General features: G+C 41.1%; 1 protein-coding gene across 1 annotated transcript in view; it reads right to left on the reverse strand.

Annotated features, from left to right (window-relative positions):
- The window catches only part of pth2ra (parathyroid hormone 2 receptor a), a 401963-nt gene that overhangs the window by 145425 nt on the left and 233621 nt on the right, over positions 1–22917 (reverse strand). The window contains exon 2 of the mRNA XM_034693914.1: positions 20423–20528. Within this exon, the coding sequence (XP_034549805.1) occupies positions 20423–20528 (106 nt within the window). The remainder of the gene's footprint in view (positions 1–20422; positions 20529–22917) is intronic.

Below are 22917 nucleotides of genomic sequence, written 5' to 3' on the forward strand. Positions count from 1 at the left end.
TGCCAACACCTGGTGTAGCACGAGGCATCTATATGCACACACTCAGAGAACCGTACTCAACCATGGAAGTAGGGGTGTGCGATATGACGATCTTAGATCATGAAGGATTAGAATGTGACGACGATCTGCCAAAGCACACGGATCGTAGAACCGTCTGTAGTGCACATTCTTGCCCAGCTTGTGCCGTGTCTGTGCCGTAAGTCTGTGTGCCCATGCACAGCTGCATCCAAAGTTTTTTTTCTCTCTGTCGAATCACACCATTTGTTATTCTGCTTCATGTAAGCACTACAGACACATGTATGAACCAATCAGAGTGAGCTGTAGGCAGTGTCTTGGTTTGTTTATCCCCCCCCCTCCCCTTTTGCCCCAACTACATGAGAGAAAGCATGGCTGCTAGTGAAAGTGAAAGTGAGGAGTTGGTCCCTAAAAGAAACTCTACCTCGGTCATGTGGAACTGGTTTGGATTTCCCCAAAGCGACACAACGCAAACAACGGTTATTTACAAAGTTTGCACCTCAAATGAAAACACAACTAAACTTTAACCACCTGAAGAGACAGCACCCGAAACTGATGCAGACAGTCAAAAGGCAAGGAGACCGGTGTCGTGCCTCCATCCACACAGGAAAAACAAACAACTTTGACACAGGCGTTTGATAAGGGCACTCTGTATGAGAAAACAAGTCAGCGCTGGAAAGATGGAACTGAAGTAGGAACGTTTTATCTTACAGCAAGTGTGCATCTTACTTTAATGTTGTGTTGAAGTTATTTTCATTTGGAGTTAAGAAAAGAAAAAGACTACAGCTAAAAGAAGTTGAAGTTGCGTGGCAAGGTGGAGGGGGGGTGGCACTAAGAGTTTGACAGAAAAGAAAGAAAGAAAAACGTAACTGATCCGACAGCACCACTTGGGGAATTTCACCCCAGGAAATAAGCAAACACTTTAATACCTAAAAAAAGGCAACACAGGTTCAATAACTGAAGGGAGACAGAGACTTGGTTCAAAAGAAAATGTACATTTTTTGATAATTTCAAATGGGAGTGGGAAGTGAGTGGTGCCAGCCGAGGGGAGGCAGCCTATTAAAAGGGGTGTGTTACAGGAGTGCAACTTACCCACCACTCGTGAACTCACAGCAAACACGGCAAACAGGTGCAAACTATTGTGTCCCAGTGCGCTTACCACTACAAACAGTGCAGGGAACCACCTAGAGTGCCTAGCCTCAACCAGCAGCTGGCAACCACCTCTCTATAAGGAAATTAACAAAAAGTATTAAACAAAAAACAAATAAACCAGTTGGTTCTGTTTAAAAGTACAACAAAAGGCAAATTGATTAAGACCAAACAACAATAAAAGTAGTGATGTTACGAGATGTGCCGAGGCTTCGAAGCGTGTGTCGAGTAGCGGAGGGGGCGTTTCCGTGAAGCGTGTATCGAGGCTTGCTTCATTGAGGGGAGGAGCCGAAAATGATGACGTCCGAAGCCTCGCTGCCCGGCTGTACCACGTGACTGCTTCGGCAAGCGGTTCAGATTTTGCTGCGAGGTTTGACAGCAATATAAACCCCTCAGGCTCCGTTCAAAATCTGGGTGTTTGATGGAGAGTTGCGGTCAGTTCAGACTTCGGATAGAGTTTTGATAGTTTGGATACTAGAGTTTGGACAGCGTTTATATAGTTTGGAGACTTTAGAGAGAGAGAGAGAGAGAGAGAGAGAGAGAGAGAGAGAGAGAGATGGTTTGAAGATTTAGGAGTGAAAAGAGGACAGGTAAGACGGAGCCAGCTAGAAAGAGGGGAGTTAGGTGCGGACCTGTTGTGACTCTGGTGCGGTCTTGGCCTAATGGTTAAGTTGCACACCTATGATATAATTGGCCCGGGTTCTAGCCCAGCCTGCAGCTTTTTAATCGCATTTTTCCCCCACTCTCTCCCAGTTTCTACACTGTCCTCTCCTCTATAAATAAAATGAGTCAAAGCCCAAAAATATAATTTAAAAAAGAAAGAAAGAGGAGGATTTCCCCTGTGTGGTAACATTTTGATTTAATAACTCCTAATAACACAAGCATATTCAGTGCCCTCTTCCTAGTTCCACAATCACTTTCACTGTCCTCTGGCTGCTTAAGCCAATTCCATTTTCCTAAAGTGACAGAAAAATATAATTGCACAACCTGCCATATCATATGATAATAACATTTTGGGAAAATGTACACACACAGAATACATTCAAAAATATTGTATCATACACATATATGATAATTTATGTACAGAAATGATTTGGTCATACATTTTTTGGTAATTCATAGTCATTCCCATAACAGAAACAAAAATGCAATGCATCACACATTATGTGGTTAAGATCCAGCTGCATGTAATGATAAACCTGGCCAGTAGGTGGTTTCGTGTGCACATGAAGCTTCGAGTAATGAACCCTTTCTCGAACCAATTGGCTCAAGTGGTTCGAAGCCTCATGAGGCTTCACCTCACCATCACTAAATAAAAGGCAAAACAGAAACAGCAAAGGCAAAGAAAAACAGTCAAGGCAAAACGGTCAAGGCAAAACAGCAGCCAATAAGGCCAGGAACTTGCTTCACTGTAGCAATGACACACCAAGGAAGCCTCAAGCAAAAAGGACCAACAAACACTTAATCAGACCAGACACCTGTTCACCCAAGGCAGAGAGGCAGACAGGAGGCTCAGTGCAAGGCACATGTGGCAACCAGCAGACAAACCAGAGGCAGCCATGTTGCCAGAGGTGCATTTTATATGGTTCACCTGATTAAGGGGAGGAGTTGACCTACTTCCAAGAGGCTGCATTCAAAGCCAACAATGAAAAACCAAACACTAGGAGCACTGCTCCCACTGCATATGCATGTCAATATTTTTGTTTGATGTTAATTGTACTTGGCACAAGTTTTCTAAATTGCTTAACTAAATTAAAACAGTGTTGGAACAGCATCCTATCTGAAATCATCTTTGATCCTTTTATCCGTTTAAGGCTATGATTTTAAATAGGTACATAGCTTTGTTTTACTGGTAAATGACTTGTGAAATAGCCTGAATAATCTAAGTGAAAGAATCGTGATAAAATTGTGATCGTGATTTCACGCCCCCCAAAAAACGTGATATGACTTATTTTCCCTACATCGAAGATTTCATTAGGAAAGAACGATTGCCCAATCTGCACTGAACCCTCAGGGACTTAAGGCTGATTTATACTTCTGCGTGTCCCCTACGCAGCAGGGACTGACACAGACATGAGCACCACATACTTGTGCGTCGGTGTGGTCTCTCTGATAGCCGGCCGCCTGCTTCTGGCCCCGCTACGATCTCTGTTTCCTTTTCCACAGAGATTCAGAGCGTGTTCTGTTAATCTACAGCTGATACATGTTGCTGTTTATCATACAGACATGATTACATGAAGAATAGAGAGGAGGAGATGAAATACACGGCCGATGAGTGGGGATCCGGGAAGTGCTATAAATGTGGGAAACACAATGTTGCTGAGCGGACCAATCACAGGGCTTGCAGTCCGCATCGATTCTATGGGTAGTTACATTTTGGAGGAGGTGCACGTCAGCTACGTGTGTAGGCCTTCGACGCAGACGTATAAATCAGGCTTTAAATGATGCCAGGTGTGTTCTGAGAGTGTGAACGCGAGGGCTTGAGTTGGAACACTAATGAGGAATGGGACATGCTTTCATCATTGTACGTTACCTGGAAACACAATGATTACAATAATGACAATCCTCATGATGAATTGAAGTGTCTTACAGTGCAGTGTTCCTAAATTAGAGCGAACTCAAAAGAGTCAGGAAATCAATGTTACTCATTTGTGAAAATTTCACTTGAAAACATAAAAGCACTCTTTAGGAAAAAACTGTTATATTTAAACAAACTTTGCTGAACATTGCTTTACTATATGTCTTTACATTAACAAAACTATACATGCCTCTAATTTACAATGGAGTGTGGGTAAATCCAGTTAAGTCCCCAGAATAGGGATTCATGGAAAGTGCGTAATTTGCTGTTGTACAGTCGCATCAGAGAGCTCACACACTTTTAGGGTATGACAGTGGGAGAGCGCTAAGCACTCACACGGTTACTAAGAGTGCACATAAGAGTCCATCAGTCGGTGAGTGCAGAGTTTAGGAGAGAGCATCTGGTTTCAAACAACAAGAAAAAGATATCAACAGCTGTTACAAACTGATGGATGACAGGGGATTCTTTTCTTATGAAGGATGTTCATACAAATCCAAAACATTGAGACAGAAATTGAAAGCAGTTTGTGACTGAAGTGAAAAAAACCCTGAAAAAGATAAATATGCACTTCTACTGACTCACCCACTTTCTGCTTAGACTCTCCCTGGATATGTAAAACACCATTAAGAGCAACTTTCAGAACTAGTTCTCTGTATAGTCATAAAAGTCACAAAATGAATCATGAATCATTGCTGAGCATTCATGAAGGTAAATAATATATTTCACTCATAATGAAACATTTGAAAGTTTGTGAGATGTTTCTAATTGAGTCATACGGACTGAATTCAAACACAGGCTGAAAACAGTTTGAAGTCCATTGTGCTTCTGTGATCGCAGGTTGTTGCAGATCTTATGTTAAATTTCTCAGATAAAAAACTGAAAACAGGCCTTGGTTGGACGGGCACATAATATTGGCCCTTGCATTTTTGGTCCAGACTGGTCTTACAAATCAAAAACCAATTTCCTGCATCCTCATTTTTGGAGAAACTCACAAGACTTGAAACTAATTCAGACTTTATGTTTTCATTTTATATAGAGCAGAGCCAATTTGTCCAAATAAACATGAAAGAGAAACATTATCTAACAATAAATCTACGTACAAGTAGATAAGTAGTAGTAATAAGAAAATCCCCATGGAACATCTTAAATGCTTGATGCTTTTAATGCTACTATACTATAAGTTAACATGTTGCAACCAAGCAGCAATTTCCGATCTTGAGAAATGAAGCTGTCGGAAAGTACTAGAAACTGCAGTTCTTTGAGTGTCCACTTGGAGCAAAAGCACTCGGAACCACACACACACTAATTCATAAAGGAAGATCTTTACATCCTAAATATCCATGTTGACAACCAGGTTCCAAAAACAACTTCGGTACGAACAGCTCATTCCTCCATCAGCAAACACTGTATGGGACTTCTGTCTCAGCAGGATGCAGAAAAACTCGTCCATGCATTTATCTTTAGCAGACTAGACTACTGTAACAGGGTCTTTAAAGGACTCCCTATAAAGTCCATCAGACGCCTGCAGCTCATACAGAATGCTGCTGCTCGAGTCCTAACAAGGACCAACAAAGTAGACCACATCACTCCAGTTCTTAGATCCCTACACTGGCTTCCTGTCTGTCAGAGAATAGACTTTAAAATCCTGCTGATGGTTTATAAAGCACTGAATGGTTTAGGCCCAAAATACATTGCTGATCTGCTACTACTTTATGAACCATCTGGACCTCTGAGGTCATCAGGTACTGGTCTGCTTTCAGTCCCTAGAGTCAGAACGAAACATGGTGAAGCAGCGTTTAGTCATTATGCACCACATATCTGAACACACTCCCTGAAAGCTGCAGGTCTGCTCCAACTCTCAAGACTAAGACTTTTTTATTTACCTCTGCCTTCCTATCTTAGATTATTTTAACTCACTTTAAATTAAAAATTTAATGTAATTTTTAATATATTTCTAATTTTCCTTTTCTTTTCTGTTTTATCATATTTGTCATTTTAATTGTGTTCTTCTTTTATGCTTGTCTGAATGTCTCCAATGCTTTTAATGTTTTAATGTAAAGCACATTGAGTTGCCCTCGTGTATGAAATGCGCTATACAAATAAAGCTGCCTTGCCTTGCCTTGCCTTGCCTTGCCTTGCCTTGCCTTGCCTTGCCTTGCCTTGCCTTGCCTTGCCTTGCCTTGCCTTGCCTTGCCTTGCCTTGCCTTGCCTTGCCTTGCCTTGCCTTGCCTTGCCTTGCCTTGCCTTGCCTTGCCTATGGGGGCTGAATTTTTTCATAACTCATTATTTTTTAAGATATTAGAAAAACAAGTTTTGCACAATTAAGGACTCGGCTGGCTTGACTGACAGGCGGGCTGTATCTGTTAGTGAGGAGGCTGGAGGCCCGCCTCAACTCCACCTCTTTGCCTGTAGTCATGTTAACCCAAAGTTAGCTGAGTCAGCATTTTCAATATGGTGCCTGCTGGGAGTAGGCTTCAAACCTCTGCTTCAAAAACCAATGAGTGACTTCACTGAGACTACATCCATGTCTATGGGTGCACCTTGCTTTTGCATTTGACAACCTTAATACACACATACTGTCGGCACTACAGAGGCAATTCACCTGTTTGAAAGATGGAAAATGTTCCTGAACACATGCTGCAAAGCAAAGATGTAATCCATCTATCCATCAATCATCACCCCTTTTCATCTGGACCTTTTGATTGATAGAAACGGGTCTCCATACTGAGTATAAAATCATCCAGCTGAATATTCACCCAAAGTACTGTCAAAACCTCCAGTTATGATTTCAAAGCTTCCATCATTTTTTTTTTTTGAAAATATATTTATTGCTTTTATAAACATAGAAAATACAGACTTGACAACACACAAACAAAGCAAAACTTCAAAAAATAAAAGCTAACCCCCCCCCCTCCCAAAAGGAAAAATAAAAAAACAACAAGAAAGAGCACGTCTGTTGCAATAGCAGCCTTGATCACATTAAAACCTTATCTTAAGCAGTTCTTATTAGGAAAAAAAAAAAGAAAAACTTGAAAAAACAAAGACACATTTGCAGCAGGATGGTGCAGTTATGACGCAGAACATTAATGTGTGCCACGAAGAAAGTTCAGCAAAGGGTCCCAGATCTTATTGAACACACTTCCTCTGTCTTCTTTGTGGAATCTCAGTCTCTCAAGGTTCAGAGTGTTCGCCATTTCTCCCAGCCACAGATCAAAGGTGGGCACACAGTCCATCTTCCACACTCTTAGTATTTGCTTTTTTGCAACCACCATTCCAAACAAAACAGCCTTCTTCTCATACTTATCAGTAAAAGATAAGGAGCTTGTAGCTCCAAGGATGGCCAAGCTTCCATCATTTTTGACAGCGTTGAAAAAGCTGGAGACCTTCTTAAAAAATATATCACCCCAAACTATTGAGATTTCAGATTTGAATTAATATCACCTGAAGACCTCTGTTACCCCTTTTGGACCAACTGGCTGGCGCCCGCGCTGGTTCAGAGCTGGTTAAACTCGTGAACCAACACGGCGCCCGTTTGTTTTTCCACCCACTCGAGCCCGTGGAAGAGGAACGTCATGACGTCAGATTTACGTGACCGCTTTTCCTAACGGCACTAGTGTGAACTTTCCCTCACAACAACAACAACGATGGCGGACAATGTAGCATGCTTGCTGGTGTTGCTCCTGGCTTTTCGTAATCACATGAAGTCCCGAAGAGACCTTGGAAATCCATTAGTCTTTTCTATTTTTTCACTGCGGGACACATTTGGTTTTTGTATTTTTGATCACGGCAACTCCGCCCCCGCCCCTGACACAAGCGGTTCTAGACCAGCAAAGAGTTGGAGATGCTCTGGAACCGGTTTTCCCGACCGGGAGCCGGTTCACTTACAGTTTAAACACGAAAAACCGCTCCTCAATTGAGCGGCGGCTCTGAAACTGCCTTGGTCAAAAAAGGGGTATGTGTGTCTCCAAAATAGGAGAGCTGATTTGTCCTGAAAGTTTTACTTTAAAAACTACAGACACTTACACAGGATAAAAACACTGACAATTTATAACGATTGCAGAGGACGGCTGAGGTCCCCAGGTTATACTGATCATGTGAGAATAGTGTTTAAGTTACAGTAGCAGGAGAAGTGAACCTCCTCCCAAGTACTAAAAACACAAAGTTAATACTGCAGAATGTGAACATTCATTTACAGACTTAAGTGTGGGGCAAACTATACCACCATGAACTAAGGACAAATGATTATTATATCAATTATAACTTTCTTGTTCTTTTAATGTACTTTGTTGTATGTGGAAAAAAAGAAAAAGGAAAAAAGCACCTTGAGGGCTGCAAGCAAGTCTTGACCATCAAGGACTTCTCATGAAAGGTCAGTTGAAGTCCATTTAAAATGCAAAAACAAAGCCTGGAAGCCTTGAATTTGTAAAATCACCATAGAAAGAAACACAAGAGTTTCAGTTGCAAATTATTTCAAAAGGTAATGGAAACCTTCATTTGGTATGTTAAAATAAACATTTTTATTTTGCAAGGCAGAAGGGATAAGCACCTCAGCGCAGTCAACAGGGAGGTGGTATTTGGAAGAGGAAGCAGCTGAGTCAGAATAAAAAATTGAAGATGATGTGGCATCTGACTGCATCTAATTATTAACAAGGTTACTGGAGAGTGACACATGAGCAGATGGATGTTGAAGTTTGAGATGTTGGAGATGACTGGGACAGATGGGTACGTGTGAGGCCATAAGGTGGAGAGAAGAACAATGACAGCAGAGTGTCAGAGAAATAGAGGGGTTCTAGAGAAGTCAGAGGTGTCTGAAGGCACAGACAAAGTAGAAAACAGAGGAAATTGAATAGCTCACAGAAGTATTACAGAGGGAACTATTTTAATATTCAATTAAATACAGATTTCTTTCTATAAGAGCCCTCAAGTAAACCTTCTCTTTATTAACTAGGAGGATTATGTAACCTTTACTTATGAATTATGTCATCTGATAGAAAGTGTTCCAAAGGCAGCCATCCTGCTTTATATAATGTAATTACTAATAAGTAGGGGTGACCCCAAATAGTTGAATATTTGACGATTCGTTCTAACGAGCCTAAATCGACTGCCAATCTCATAGTCGAATATATGCATATGAAACGTGGATCATTCCATTCAAACCATGGGGGTGCTCAATGTCTAATTTTACATTATTTTCCTGTTTCCCTTAAAAATAGTGTCTCATATATCCTATTTTGATATAAATATAGACTTATTTAATGTAATTTTGAGAAAAGCTCTTGAAGTGTTAAATCTCCTTAAAGTGGTAATTAAATCTCCCCTGGTAATTAAAGGTGGACTCTCCCATTTAGTGGGAGCTGTGGAGCAGACGTACCTCAGCTGGCCTTTAAATCTTTCTACGTTCATAGCAGCTCAAAATGTCAGAAAAAGAACTTCAGTTGATCCTAAAAAATAGTGATGAAGATGAGGAGCAGCTTCATGAAGAGGACTGTGAGATCAAGGATTACCGGACCACACAAAAACTGTACGGGGCCAAAAGAACGAGGAGGGATACCCAAAGCTGTCTGAAGCCTCAAAAACAATCCACAGCATCCCATCCACCTCCACACCATCAGAGAGGATATTCTCAAAGACAGGATTTACGGTCAACAAAGCAAGGAGCGCACTTCTGCCCGTACACACGATGGTTTTCCTCACGTACAGTTTGAAAAGACTGAAGCGAACAAAGACGCGATGAAAGACTGTTTTAAAAGGTTCTGTTAAGAGATTTAAAAACCCTTTAGCTGGTTCAGGTTTGATTTTAAACATTATACAAATGTTTAGTCTTAAGTTGGACAAACTACCCTCTGCAGTGCTGCTCTCCTCTGTGTGAACACTGTTTAAATATCTCCTGGTTCCTTTCTCTATAGTGGAGCGTTGTTCCATGTTTAACAGATGGCGGCCTTATTTGAGTTTTCTCTTCATCACCTTGTTGTTTTTGCAATATAGATTAAAAAAATCTAAGTTTTATACTTATAATATTCTGTTGTCCCTTTTACTTTAAGCTATGAGTCTCTTAATTGTAAAGGGTTATGTGTAATATTGTCATGCGGTCACCATCATGCAGACTTTGGGTCAATAAGGAAAAACAACAAACATTCCACTATTCGTCGACTATGGGCAAAATCTGATGGATCAGATTCGACTAAGCAAATCCTTAGTCGGGCTCACCCCTACTAATAAGTCTATTTGTGCCTTAGCTCAGGAATACAGAAATTATAGTCTGTGCTGTAACTGATGATACAGGGCTTAATAAGGAACCACAAGACTCAAAGCTTCCGTCAAAGTTTGTTTCAGTATTTAAAATCCAAATTGAAAGTTAATTCTTCATCTGGGTCTCAACATTATTTTAAATTAATATCGCCAAACATTGCTCCTCATACTGTGTCTCTACCCATTGTTCCAGCTGCTGTTTGATGCACAAATAGCTAAGAGTGATTTTTTGCTATGGACCGAGTGAGGCAGAGAAAGCTTTCATTGTTAGAGTATAGATTGTACTTTTCTATACAGTGATTGCAGAAGAACCAGTGGAAGATGACTGATTCTGGTTTACACTGTGCTTTTAATTAACTGTCAGTCAATGTCATGTGATCTACATTTGCAACTGGGAGGGAATGGAGCTTGTGCCCAGGGCAATATCACTGAGATGACAGAACCATGTAAACCATGCCCACCAGAGGAGAAAACAACCAAATTATTTAATCATTAGCTCAAACATTGCATTTCAACATGTCAAAGGATCAGCACCCTTATTCTATCATATAAGGTTATATAGACAAGTCAATATTGTTATTCTCTCAAACTCTGACTCAGCTGGACTCAGAGTACATGTACCTTGAGATGGGACACTCAGTGTGATCAGGGGGAGTTCAGTCAACCCTGCATGAATTCACAAAGTGTCATTCATGCTCCTTTTTTGTAGGCTGCATAAACATTACACAGAAGTGACAGCGTGGAATAAGGAGACACCAGACAGAGTGATGAAGCAGCAGAGGACCGTAAAGCAAGTGGAAAATGTGTGAATATGTTGATACTGTTTCCCTGTAATGCATGCAATGGAAGAATCTAGAACTGCTACCTGTTTACTGAGACACACTGACAGAGAGAAGAGTATATGAAAGATATGAATAAATGTTGAGCTGTGGGAGGAGGTTACACTACCGTATTCTATAACTGCAGCTAATCACACCTAAGCTGATAGCCAGGTTGTGAAACTCTGGCGTCAATATGTGGAACAAGATCATGAACTTTAACAGCAAGTCTAGCCGGATTAAAAAGCATCTTGGATCGTGGTGCAAATCAATAGTAAAAGGCACACAGCTTGTGGATTTAGGGCTCTAGCTGAAACCCTTAACACTGCTCAAACACACAAGTCATTGTTGTACATGATGGATGGGGGGAAAAAAAGTGTAATTAATGGATTTTGAAAACTATGATTCAACATGACCTTAAGAAAATAAAGACCAGGGTCTCTAATGTTGTCAGCGCAGACCTCTATAGTAAGTTTAGCCTAAGCGGGAACTTCCGGTGCAACAAAATTGAAACCAGGAAGTGCTCAAAAAAATGTAGTTCCTTGAAAGGCTGGCTCCAAAAACTCAGAGGACCCCATCATGTTAAAATGCCAACCTTACAGCAGGAATGATAAGTCTACAGCCTGGGAAAAAAATGTTTTTGGTCTAACAGCCTACCTCTTTATGTTACAAGGGTTGAATATCACTCATTTAACAACATCAAAATGATAAGTTTTGAATAATTAGACATGATTAGGTGTGGCTGACCTGACTGGCATATTGTAGCTGTTAGCCAGGAAGCTAAAGGCCCGCTGTTAGAATGGGATGTAACAACCGTTGCAAAGAGAGACAGTAAATTGAGTTAGCTTTTTCCAATATGACAACCGCTACTGTCAGGCTTCAAAACTCCAATTAAGAAACCAGTGGGGGTCATTACTCAGAAAGGAGGTTAAAGCTGCTATAAATAGGGGGAAAAATGCTTTTTCTGTGACCTTCTTAGATTTCAGATTATCTTTTTATTGTCCTCGGTTTGTCAGGCTTGATAATAAACACTCTGACATTATTTAAACCAACACAGGAGCTCCACAGGGCACAGTATTATCTCTGTTTTCATTCACACTTTATACTGCTGACTAGGGTTCTAACGGTTCATCTACTACATCGATGTATCGATTTATATTCCTATGATCCAACTACATCGATCTGTGCTCAGCAGGTTGGCCTTCCAGACGACATATATGGATCTAACATCGTTTAAAAGGTAATAAATCGATTGTATCCATACTAGGAAATAACACATTGGATTTAAGCACGGCAGACTTTATATGGATGTGTTTTTTTTACACTTTTAATGATAAAGACGTTAAACGTTACTCAATTCAGGCTGCCTGTCTGTGATGTCATCGCCACGCGCCAGCAGACAACAAAAACATAGCATGGCGGATGGCAGAGGAGAAGCCGTCGAACGAGAAATGATCAAGCCACCATTGTGGTCCAGTGTGTGGAAACACTTTGGCTTTTGCAAAGACGGAGATGTTCTAAATAAGTCGCTCGCTGTTTGTAGGATATGTAAAGGTCAAGTAAAGTTACCACGGCAACACCACAAATCAATCCAACCACCTACTAAGGCGCCATGGGATTTCACACAACGCCGACCATCCAGGCACCTCTTGCAGCGTTCATCAAGGTAACATCAGCTCTGCAGAAGCCTCAGGCCTCTCCAGCATGTTTAGTCAGAGACTAGGACAAAACTCAGCTCGGGACAAAAACATCACGACAACAACAGGAATCTAGGACTGTCCAGTATCAAGGGATTTATTTCACAGTCACACTGGATGAATTTTTAGCTAAAAAGCTACTTAACCAATATCATTCTATAATCGTATCAGCAACCACAAATCATGATACGAATCAAATCGTTGTTTAAAAGAATTGTTACACCCCTAGTGCTGACTATAGGCATGGTCAAGCATCCTGTCATATCTAAAAGTTCTCAGATGACACCGCCCAAGTGGTTCTACTCACCCAAGGTAACTACCTCGCCTACAACAGAGAGATAGATCTTTTTTATCTAAGACCCTTCTTTTCCCATTAAACCATTTGGCCAAGCAGTCGTCCTTTAACTACTTACCCTTTAAGGTTGAGAGAGAAAAATTCAATTACTTGGGAATTTCAGTAGCAAGCACAGCTAGGGCTCTTTTTAAATACAATCATAAAATGCTACTGGAACATACCAAAAACGATTTAGCTAGATGGGCAAAACTCCCCATTTCACTAGCAGGACGGATTAACTCAATTAAAATGACAATTTTGCCTAAATTTCTTTATTTGTTTCAGATGATACCCATTTTCCTTCCAAAATAATTTTTTTTTAAATCTAGATCGTCTTGTCTCTCAATTTATATGGAACAAATCCACTGTCCGTATAAAGAAGTTAAACTTAGAGAGACCTAAACCAGAGGGAGGTTTGGGTCTACCCAATTTCTTACACTATTACTGGGCTGCTAACATTGCAAAACTTAACTACTGGGTTACTGCATTCATAGGTAAGGGGGGACCCCTTTGGGTGGACATGGAGCTAAAGGCCGCATTTTTAACATCTCCAATTTCATTTCTTACAGCGCCACTTGCATTAAGCACTAGAAACCAGAATTTAAACTCGAATCTAGTTGTTAAAAATTCAGTAAAAATTTGGTGCCAATTTAGAAAGCCCTTTGGTTTAAATAACATAAACAAACTCTCTCCAATCATGTTCAATCATTTATTCAGACCCTCTCAGTTAGACTCAGCCTTCTTGATATGGCATAGAAATGGCCTGGTTTTCTTTAATGATCTGTTTAACGACAGAGGTTTCCTTTCATTTACTTCTCTGTCCCAGCTGTACAAGCTGCCAAAATCCCACTACTTTAGGTATCTCCAGGCCCGCAGCTTTGTCTCTAAATACTATGTAAGTTATCCTACACGTCCCCCGCATGACCTAATATACTCAGTTCTTAATATTGATCCCTTCGAGAAAAGTTTAATTTCCAAAATATATAATCTCATCCAGAATGAGACTGCTCATTCATGGGATAAAACAAAAACTGCCTGGGAGACAGACATTGGAGAATTAATTTCGGACAAAACTTGGGGAGACATAATTTCATGTATACATACCTCATCTTTCTGTATCCGGCATGGAGTAATACAGTTTAAAGTAGTGCACCGGCTTCACTACTCAAATGATAAACTTGCAAAGTTTTATACAAACGTGGACCCAGTGTGTCCCAGATGTCAATTCTCTCCAGTCACCCTGGGCCACATGTTTTGGTCATGTCCATCATTGGCCAATTTTTGGACTTCAGTCTTCAGTTCACTCTCAGTAATTGGTGGAGAAGCTATTCACCCCAACTTTCTAACTGCGATTTTTGGAGTGGTGGAAGGAGGTATAAAGGTCTTTCAGCCTTACAGAGATGCAATTGCTTTTGCATCTCTGATAGCCCGCCGTCTCATTCTGCTCAATTGGAAGAGTAAGACCCCCCCCCGGCCTTATCTCGGTGGATTCATGACCTGATTATGTTCCTAAAGTTAGAAAAAATGAGGCACTCCCTACGAGGGTCAGTTGAGAAATACAACAAAACTTGGTCACTATTTCTTTCACATGTCCAAAGCTTAGTGCTACCATAAGGGGTGTGGCTATTTTTGTACTTATGTAGCTGTGTATTGCATCAGTAACAGTAAGAGACTGTGTGCTGTAACATTTTGCTCACCTTTTCATGACGTTGTGTTGACTCGACAGAAGTTTGTGTATAGCGGCCTCCTCTCCAATTGTGTTTGGTCAATTTTGTATTGTTGGTGTGTATTTTGACATGTGGGTCCATGTGTGCGCCCGTGTAGATGTATATGTATGTATGCTTGTGTGTTTCTGCGGGCATGTATATGTGTGCACTTGTGTGGACGTGCCTGTGCTTGTGCATGTCTGTGCAGGCAGATATATGTTGATATGGATAAGGGGGTACCTGCCTCTACGTAGATGAGGTTTTGGTCAGCTAGGCAGTCTTTTCTTTTTTCTTTTCAATGGTTGTGATAGGTTGGTACTGTTGTTTTTGATTTCAGTGATATATTATGAACCCTGACTTTACATCCTGATGGGGGGGGGTCCAATTATTCCATGATCATTCAATTGAGTATATGTGAATAAGAATGTGAGAAAAACAAATAAAGTCTATCTAAAATTTCAGTAAAACTGCCAGACCAAATAAATAAATAGGAAAAATAAAAGAATTGTTACACCCCTAGTGCTGACTATAGGCATGGTCAAGCATCCTGTCATATCTAAAAGTTCTCAGATGACACCGCCCAAGTGGTTCTACTCACCCAAGGTAACTACCTCGCCTTCAACAGAGAGATAGATCTTTTATCAGTTAGCGTGATTTTAAATTTTTTAAAACTAAATGTTGGAAAGACCAAGTAACTTGTTATTGATATCAGAAGAAAGAAAGAAAGAAAGAAAGAAAGAAGAAGTCTCTCCTGTGTCTTAAGTAAGGGTCAGCAGATTGAGATTGTCCAGCTTTACATATATCTTGGTGTCATGCTTGGCAAGACTTTTATTCCCCAGGAAACAGATCTTCTGACATTAGCACGAACCGTCTTTATGTCCTCTTTCATGCCGTGCTTTGCTGAGGGGGCAGCGTTGGTTTTGATGACAAAAACAAAATCATTAAGCTGATCAGAAAGGCTTGTTTTGTGATTGGCATTAGCTCAGATTCTATTGAGGTTACTTTGGAGAAGAGAACAAGGACTAAACTAAAGACAATTCTGATCTTTTGAGGCGATCCATTACATTAAGTTTTCTATGAACTCAGAAGCTCCTTCAGTGAGCAACTAGTGATGCCTCAGTGCTCTACAGACAATTTAGAAGATCCTTTGTTCCAGCAGCTATCAGATATTTTAATGAGGGAGTAATTAGTTGTGGTTCTGACCCATGGCTGTAAATTATGCTTCAAAGGTTTGGCTTTGTTATTTATTTATTTTTTGTGTTTTGTTCTTATTGTTTTGTTTCCCCATAGGCGACTAATAAAGTTCCCTAATCTAATCTAATCTAATCTACGTCCATGTTTTGTACAGCCTTTGGTTTAGCCAATGTATAGATATTGGATTTCACTCCATACCACCTGGAATGTACAACTGCATACACCAGGACACGAAACAGCACATCAGAGTGCTTGTTTGATTTAACGAGAGTGAAGGAAAAAGAAAGGAGTCAAAGTTGAATAAAATCAGACAGTGAGTGGGTTAGGCCCATATGTTCCCACAGTCACTGATCCGATCAGAGTTAAGTGGTGTTTACTTTTGAACTGATAACAGATGTCTCATCATCACACTCAGTTTAGAATAAACTTGCTAACAAGGTACAGAATAAGCAGAAATGAGTAGTAAGTAAGTTGGAGACTGAAGCCGGACTAAAGTGGGAGAAAAAGTGATAGCCATGCTGAAAAAGATTTAAGTAATCTTTCAATATTGAAACAGAAAAGTTGCATCCTTCCACTCACTTTTCTATTGTTTACTTTTGACTGAAGTGACAAGGAGGCTCCTGCAAGCCATACAAAGTCAGTGAAGCGGGCTGAATTGTTTTCCCTCCAGTACTGTGAGTGGGACGTATTTGCACTCTGGAGGTTTCAACAGCTTGAACTGTCTGTCACATCGCCAAGCACATGGGCTGCTGCAACGTTTTATTTTAGATAGAGAGGACCAGGAAAACTTTAGCAGTTCTCTAATTACTCTTTAAATGCATGAACAGCAAGAACTGTACTTAAAGTGTGAGTTAGTTCACCACTAATACTACCCATGAAATGTCACTAACTCAGAGATGTGTATGTAGTAACTCACTTGCCAGAGGGAGATTCATCGTCATTACTGAGGCTTCATGAATCAATGATAACGCCTTAGTGCTTCTATGTTCACATCTTCTCTGTAGTTGAGGTAGCATGGACTACTCAGTTGGATTGCAAAGCTTTCACAGGGTTCGTACACTTTCTTCATGGTGAAATTGAAGAACTTTTCATGGACATTTAAGGTCAATTTTCAAACTTTTCAAGTAAATTGTAAATTGCATAATGTGATAGAATCGGGTCTCGATGAGAAACACTGTGTCGCCGTGGTATTTTCAGACGAGACTTGTCGCCGACCGACCGTGGTCATGCGATAACCTGCCCTGAGCTACAAACACCCTGGGGGTGACAGCGGTACGGCTGCAGGGGAAGCATCACACCACCTACATGTTATATGGCACAGTGCTTCTACATCACACCACCTACATGTTATGTGGCACAGTGCTTCTACATCACACCACTTACATGTTATATGACACAGTGCTTCTACATCACACCACCTACATGTTATATGGCACAGTGCTTCTACATCACACCACCTACATGTTATATGACACAGTGCTTTTACATTACACCACCTATAGGTTATATGGCACAGTGCTTCTATATCACACCACCTACATGTTATATGGCACAGTGCTTCTACATTACACCACCTACATGTTATATGACACAGTGCTTCTACATCACACCACCTACATGTTATATGGCACAGTGCTTCTACATCACACCACCTACATTTTATATGGCACAGTGCTTCTACATCACACATGCCTAGCATGGAGCACAAACAGGAGGTTAGCATCAACAAATAATAGGCTAATTAACGTATAGAGCTAACGTTGGGTACTGTCTTCTAGGGGGCGACGTCACGTCACACATGACAACCGACCAGCATGTCACACACGCAAGCCCATGAGGGAGAGGGTTTTTTTGGTTTTTTTTTTTGCATTTGACTATTTATTCCTCTCCATTTAATCGATCTGTTGAGATTGCTGTTAATTGTGAAATATATATGATTATAATTTCAAGCATTTACAAGCACTTAGACCCAAAATGCAAGCATTTTTCAATGCAAACCCTGCTTTCAGATTTATAAAATACTGTAGTAGAAGTATGCTGCCTCCAAAAAACAACTCAAGGTAACTACCTCGCCTACAACAGAGAGATAGATCTTTTATCAGTTAGCGTGATTTAAATTTTTTAAAACTAATTGTTGAAAAGACCAAGTAACTTGTTATTGATATCAGAAGAAAGAAAGAAAGAAAGAAAGAAAGAAAGAAAGAAAGAAAGAAAGATAGAAAGAAAGAAAGAAGAAGTCTCTCCTGTGATAAGTAAAGGTCAGCAGATTGAGATTGTCCAGCTTTACAAATATCTTGGTCTTCGTCTTTATGTCCTCTTTCATGCCGTGCTTTGCTGAGGGGGCAGTGTTGGTTTTGATGACAAAAACAAAATCATTAAGCTGATCAGAAAGGCTTGTTGTGTGATTGGCATTATCTCAGATTCTATTGAGGTTCTCAATCTAACTCTGAAAACATTTGTGTATCACTTTCAGGTTTGTGGGGCAATGTGGCTCAGTCATAAATTGAGTGCTTAGGTACCAAATAGGGATATCATCACTTCATTATTACTAAATCATTACGTGACTCACTTTCTGGGTGAGAAACAAGTTGCATTTGAATACTTCCCTGTGATGGTAGGGTATGGTGCAGGCTCAGCTGCAGGGAAGAGAGGTGCCGGACGGGTTTCTGGGAGCAGTGCCAGAGTTAATTGGCACAGAGGTAAACTGGTGACTGATTGCTTTCTTTTCCCCTGTGGTAGCACGCTGGACCTGGCACAAAGACCAACAGAGACAGTCAGAGGAGGAGCAAGGCTGAGCTCCTGCCTGATTAATACTTTCAATTGTTTGGATGTGAATTCACTGTGCAAGCTTCTATTGCGAGCAGTGTGGTCATTGTGCTAAGGTGAACTCCGGACTACAGCCTCCTGGGACATTCTCAATTTTGACATCCTCTGGATATTTTACCTGGAGGTTTAGAAACGTGGCTCCTTTTTATAAAATCATGATATCTTCACACAGAACCAGGAAAGAAAGTGTAATAATTGCAAAGCACAAGTTTACCTCATTCTTTCAGCTTTTCAGTTTTGTACTGAACTCCACTACAACAGCAAAGTATTGGGTTATATTTGAAAAATTGGAGAACTGCTTATGTGACAAATCCAGAAGCCATTGTTATAAAAGTCACCGAGAATGTGATAAGCGAAACTGCAGCCGCAGACGACTGAAAAACGGAATTGTTCCAGTAGTTTTTCAGTGGAACAACTTCACTCTGTCAGCCCCACAACAGAGTTTGTGGAGGGACAGATCAATCAACACAGACACCATACAAACTGAGAACCCCACTATGGATGTAAAATATGTAACCACCTCTGAGCCTGTTGCACTTGAGCTTGCCCTGGACCACACATTCTTACATGACATTCTTACACACACAAAGACATAATAAAAATAAAAAGACCAACATAGTTTAGCCCGTTTTTTTTTTAAGAATGTCGTCAGTTGCAATCCTGTCTTAGCATTGTGCACTATATGCTTGGCAGAAGTTTTCATGCAACCTGAGACTTCACCAGAAATATGAAATACACTGCTGTTTACGGTGCATGTTGCAGCGAAAACTTTAAGCTTTTCTCAGGTTTGCTTGGGAGGTAAAACCTTCAGTTATCAGGCCCCTTTCCCTTGGAATCATCTACCAGTCAGGGTCCGGGAGGCAGACACCCTCTCTACTTTTAAGAGTAGGCTTCAAACTTTCCTTTTTGATAAAGCTTATAGTTAGAGCTGGATCAGGCTTGGACCAGGTCTTAGTTATGCTGCTATAGGCTTAGGCTTCCGGGGGAACTAGCACACTGACACACTGGGATCCTATCTCACCCCCTTCCCCCCAACCCCCCCCCCATCATTTACTTTAACTCTGCCTGTCCCATTAAAGTTACTAACCATAGACCTTTCTGGAGTCCCTGAGCTCCCTTGTCTCGTAGGTTCCTGTCTTAGCTGCCGTAGACGTCCTCCTGCTGTGGACGTTCCAGACTCCAGCTGATACAGACGTGCTGGACTCCAGCAGCAACAGCTACTACTACTCATCTCATCACTATCACCGCTCCCTCTCTCTCTTATTCTCCTCTATCCCTCATTCCAGACCCAACTCGGTCGAGGCAGATGGCTGTCTAACATGAGTCTGGTTCAGCTCGAGGTTTCTGCCTGTTAAAGGAAGTTTGTCCTCGGCGCTGTAACTAGCTTAATACTGCAAGGTGCAATGCTCATGGTGGATTAAGGTGGGGTCAGAGTGAGTCTTATCCTGTCTTGGTGTTGGGTCTCTGTTCATAATTTGACATAGAGTGGTCTAGACCTGCTCTGTTTGTAAAAGAGTCTTATAATAACGTTTGTTGGGATATGGCGCTATACAAATAAAGATTGATTGATTGATTGATTGATTGATTGATTGATTGATTGATTGATTGATTGATTGATTGATTGATTGATTGATTGATTGATTACTGCATAAAGTCTACTTCTTAGATAAAAAATCACTGACCAAAATCAAAAGCTCCAACAGGCCATATCTCCTGTCTTGTCTTTGTTCCTAAACTCTCTGCTACTTCGGCATATCATCATGAGATTTTGCATAAATGAAAATAATAGGCGGATCAAACCAAACCAGCTGGGTTACACTTTTACGAGCATGTTCGCTTCTTTATGATCTTTTTACCTGTGGACCCCAGGTCAATATTGGAGAGGTTCTGGTAGCACTGCAGTTTGATTTCATAAAGGATGTACATCTGCTCCTGTGCAGAGGGAGGACCATCAAACCCCATCTGTGAGACACAAAAAACAAAAAGAGGGATGTCAGATAAAACAGTGTGGCATGGTACACAGAGGGAGGCAGAAACAGCATTGCAGGCAGTAAACTGCAGCCCAACTAGCTCCTCTCACTCTGATAAGACTATCACTGTAATTTGCTGAACCAGACTGTGCTGATGTTAGAACCTGCTCTGCCTCTGTCTGCTCTGACTGACCCCAGATGAAAAGATAAGTTCTGTGGTGGGCAGGGATTTTAAATCGTAGTTCAGTCAGACAACTCACGTTTAAATTGTTTATTGTAGCAGCAAATTCATATTCATGTTTGGCGCCCAGGCTCCGGCCTCATCACTCCCTCAGATAAGTTTACATGCAGACTTTGAGGAGCGATGAGCAAAACATACTAAACACCCCCGGAGCCTGCAGGTGGAAGCTGGGGAGGCGGCGGGGAAGAAGAAAATATCAGCAATGGCATGCAGCAGCAGAGTCGTTGACAGGCAGAGGGAGAGATGGGAGATTTTTTCCCAGTTTAAATAGACCGCCAATTTGAGAGGCAGAGGGCAGGATTGGATGATGGATAAGAGAGTGGGACATGTGACGTGTATGGCATTGCAGCTCGAGTTGTCTGCCTGAACTAGCTCGCAGGCGTCGCTCCATATGTGCAGGGTAAACGTTTACTTTCTCATGTCTACACGCATAGCTGATGTTTTCATGTCTGATGGTAAGTCTGGCATTTATCAATGGCAAGGGCTTAGTAAACAACATCTGTCTGTAAAACATCATGAACCATGTCTCTTTCTCTCTTTTCATTCAGATTTTTCGGTCATATATTCCAAGAGTGCTTTGGACAAACTGGTTATAATCATAGACTGTAAATAAAAATGGACAGCGTTGCTCCGCCTCTTCCCGTTGTACAGTTCTGAAGCCAAAAAATCCCTCTCCTGGGCGCAGCCATCGTGCAGCCAGAGCCTGTGAAGCCTTTGTAATAAGCTCCGCCCTACAGCGTAACGTCACAAGACGCTGTGTGCCCTTTGAAGTTTCGTTCTACGGCGGCTGTGAATCAAAGGAAACCCGGAAGTAAAACCCCGTTTTTTAAACTCTAATAACTAACGAAAAATAAACTTTTCATAAAAAAGAGGCCTTGGACACAAAACAGTCAAATACTAACTACATATAACCACAGCATGCAGATGTGACAAACATTCGTACGACGTGTATTTATTTTTTAAAGTTTGACTTCTCCCCCATTCAAATGAATGGGGAGACGGATTTTTTGACCTATACTGCAGCCAGCCACCAGGGGGCAGTCACACTGCTGAAAGCCTCACCACCAGGGCCGTATCCAGCACGCTTGGTTATAATGGCTTTAAAATGTGTAACAAAGTAAAGGGCTTTTCAGTCCCTTAAACCTGCAGAACCAAGTTTTTAAATAATTCTTAAAGAACTTGAAATGGTTTAAACACTACTTTCCAGCCCTGCCAAGCACACAGCATCTTGGGCCTTCGCTGCTTCTTGCACATCTTTAAATATGGCAGTATGCATTACATTAGGGAAAAAAATGCCCCCTCTCTATGCAAATCAGCCTCACTCTGCAGAAGAGTCCAATTCCCAACCACCAGTGCTAATTGCCACAGGCAGTCAGAGCGAAAAACAATTACTGTCTGCAGAAAGTTAGTGATTAACTTATGTTCCTGTGGCAACTATTAAACCTTTTGTGTGACCTTAAAGAAGATACAATTGTATGCACTGCAGTCTATTTTGGCAATAGTATTGTAACCCAGGGCGAAATAATTCTGGAGCAGTTTGGGACTCGATCGGGGCTCATAAGGGGACGTTCTGACACAGTTCCTCATGATGGGGACGGCGGTCTTATTTCATCTGGACAACGTGCTCTTACTGACACCAGGAGGCAATTCCTGTCTGTAGGTAGTTAGTGTGACATCTGACAAGTCTGGTCTTTTAATCAAGTAGAAAAAGAATCCCCGCCTCCATCCCACCATCTAGCTCATAAGCTGTAGGTGGACAGCACTGAACACAGTCAGCATGAGGCCGTGGCTAAAGTAGAAGAGGGCTGACACATTGACTGCTATTCACAGTGATTAAGAACAGAACAAGCTCATAACACCATTACTTTATGTGCAGAGATATCATTAGTCTTTTGAGAACTGTGTCTTCAGACAGGACAAAAAGAGGTTGCAAACTACACTGAACAAAAATATAAACCCAACACTTTTGTTTTTGATCCCATTTTTCAAAAAGATCAAATTGTGATTTTTCTGGCAGATATTGCAATTTCAATTCAATTCACAATTTTCTTTAAATCAAGCTTCAGTTAAATAAATTAATTAACACACACACACAAAGAAACGCGCGCGCACACACACAGACACACACACACACACACAC

Source organism: Notolabrus celidotus, chromosome 10 (assembly GCF_009762535.1).
Source record: "Notolabrus celidotus isolate fNotCel1 chromosome 10, fNotCel1.pri, whole genome shotgun sequence".
Classification (NCBI taxonomy): Eukaryota; Metazoa; Chordata; class Actinopteri; order Labriformes; family Labridae; genus Notolabrus; species Notolabrus celidotus.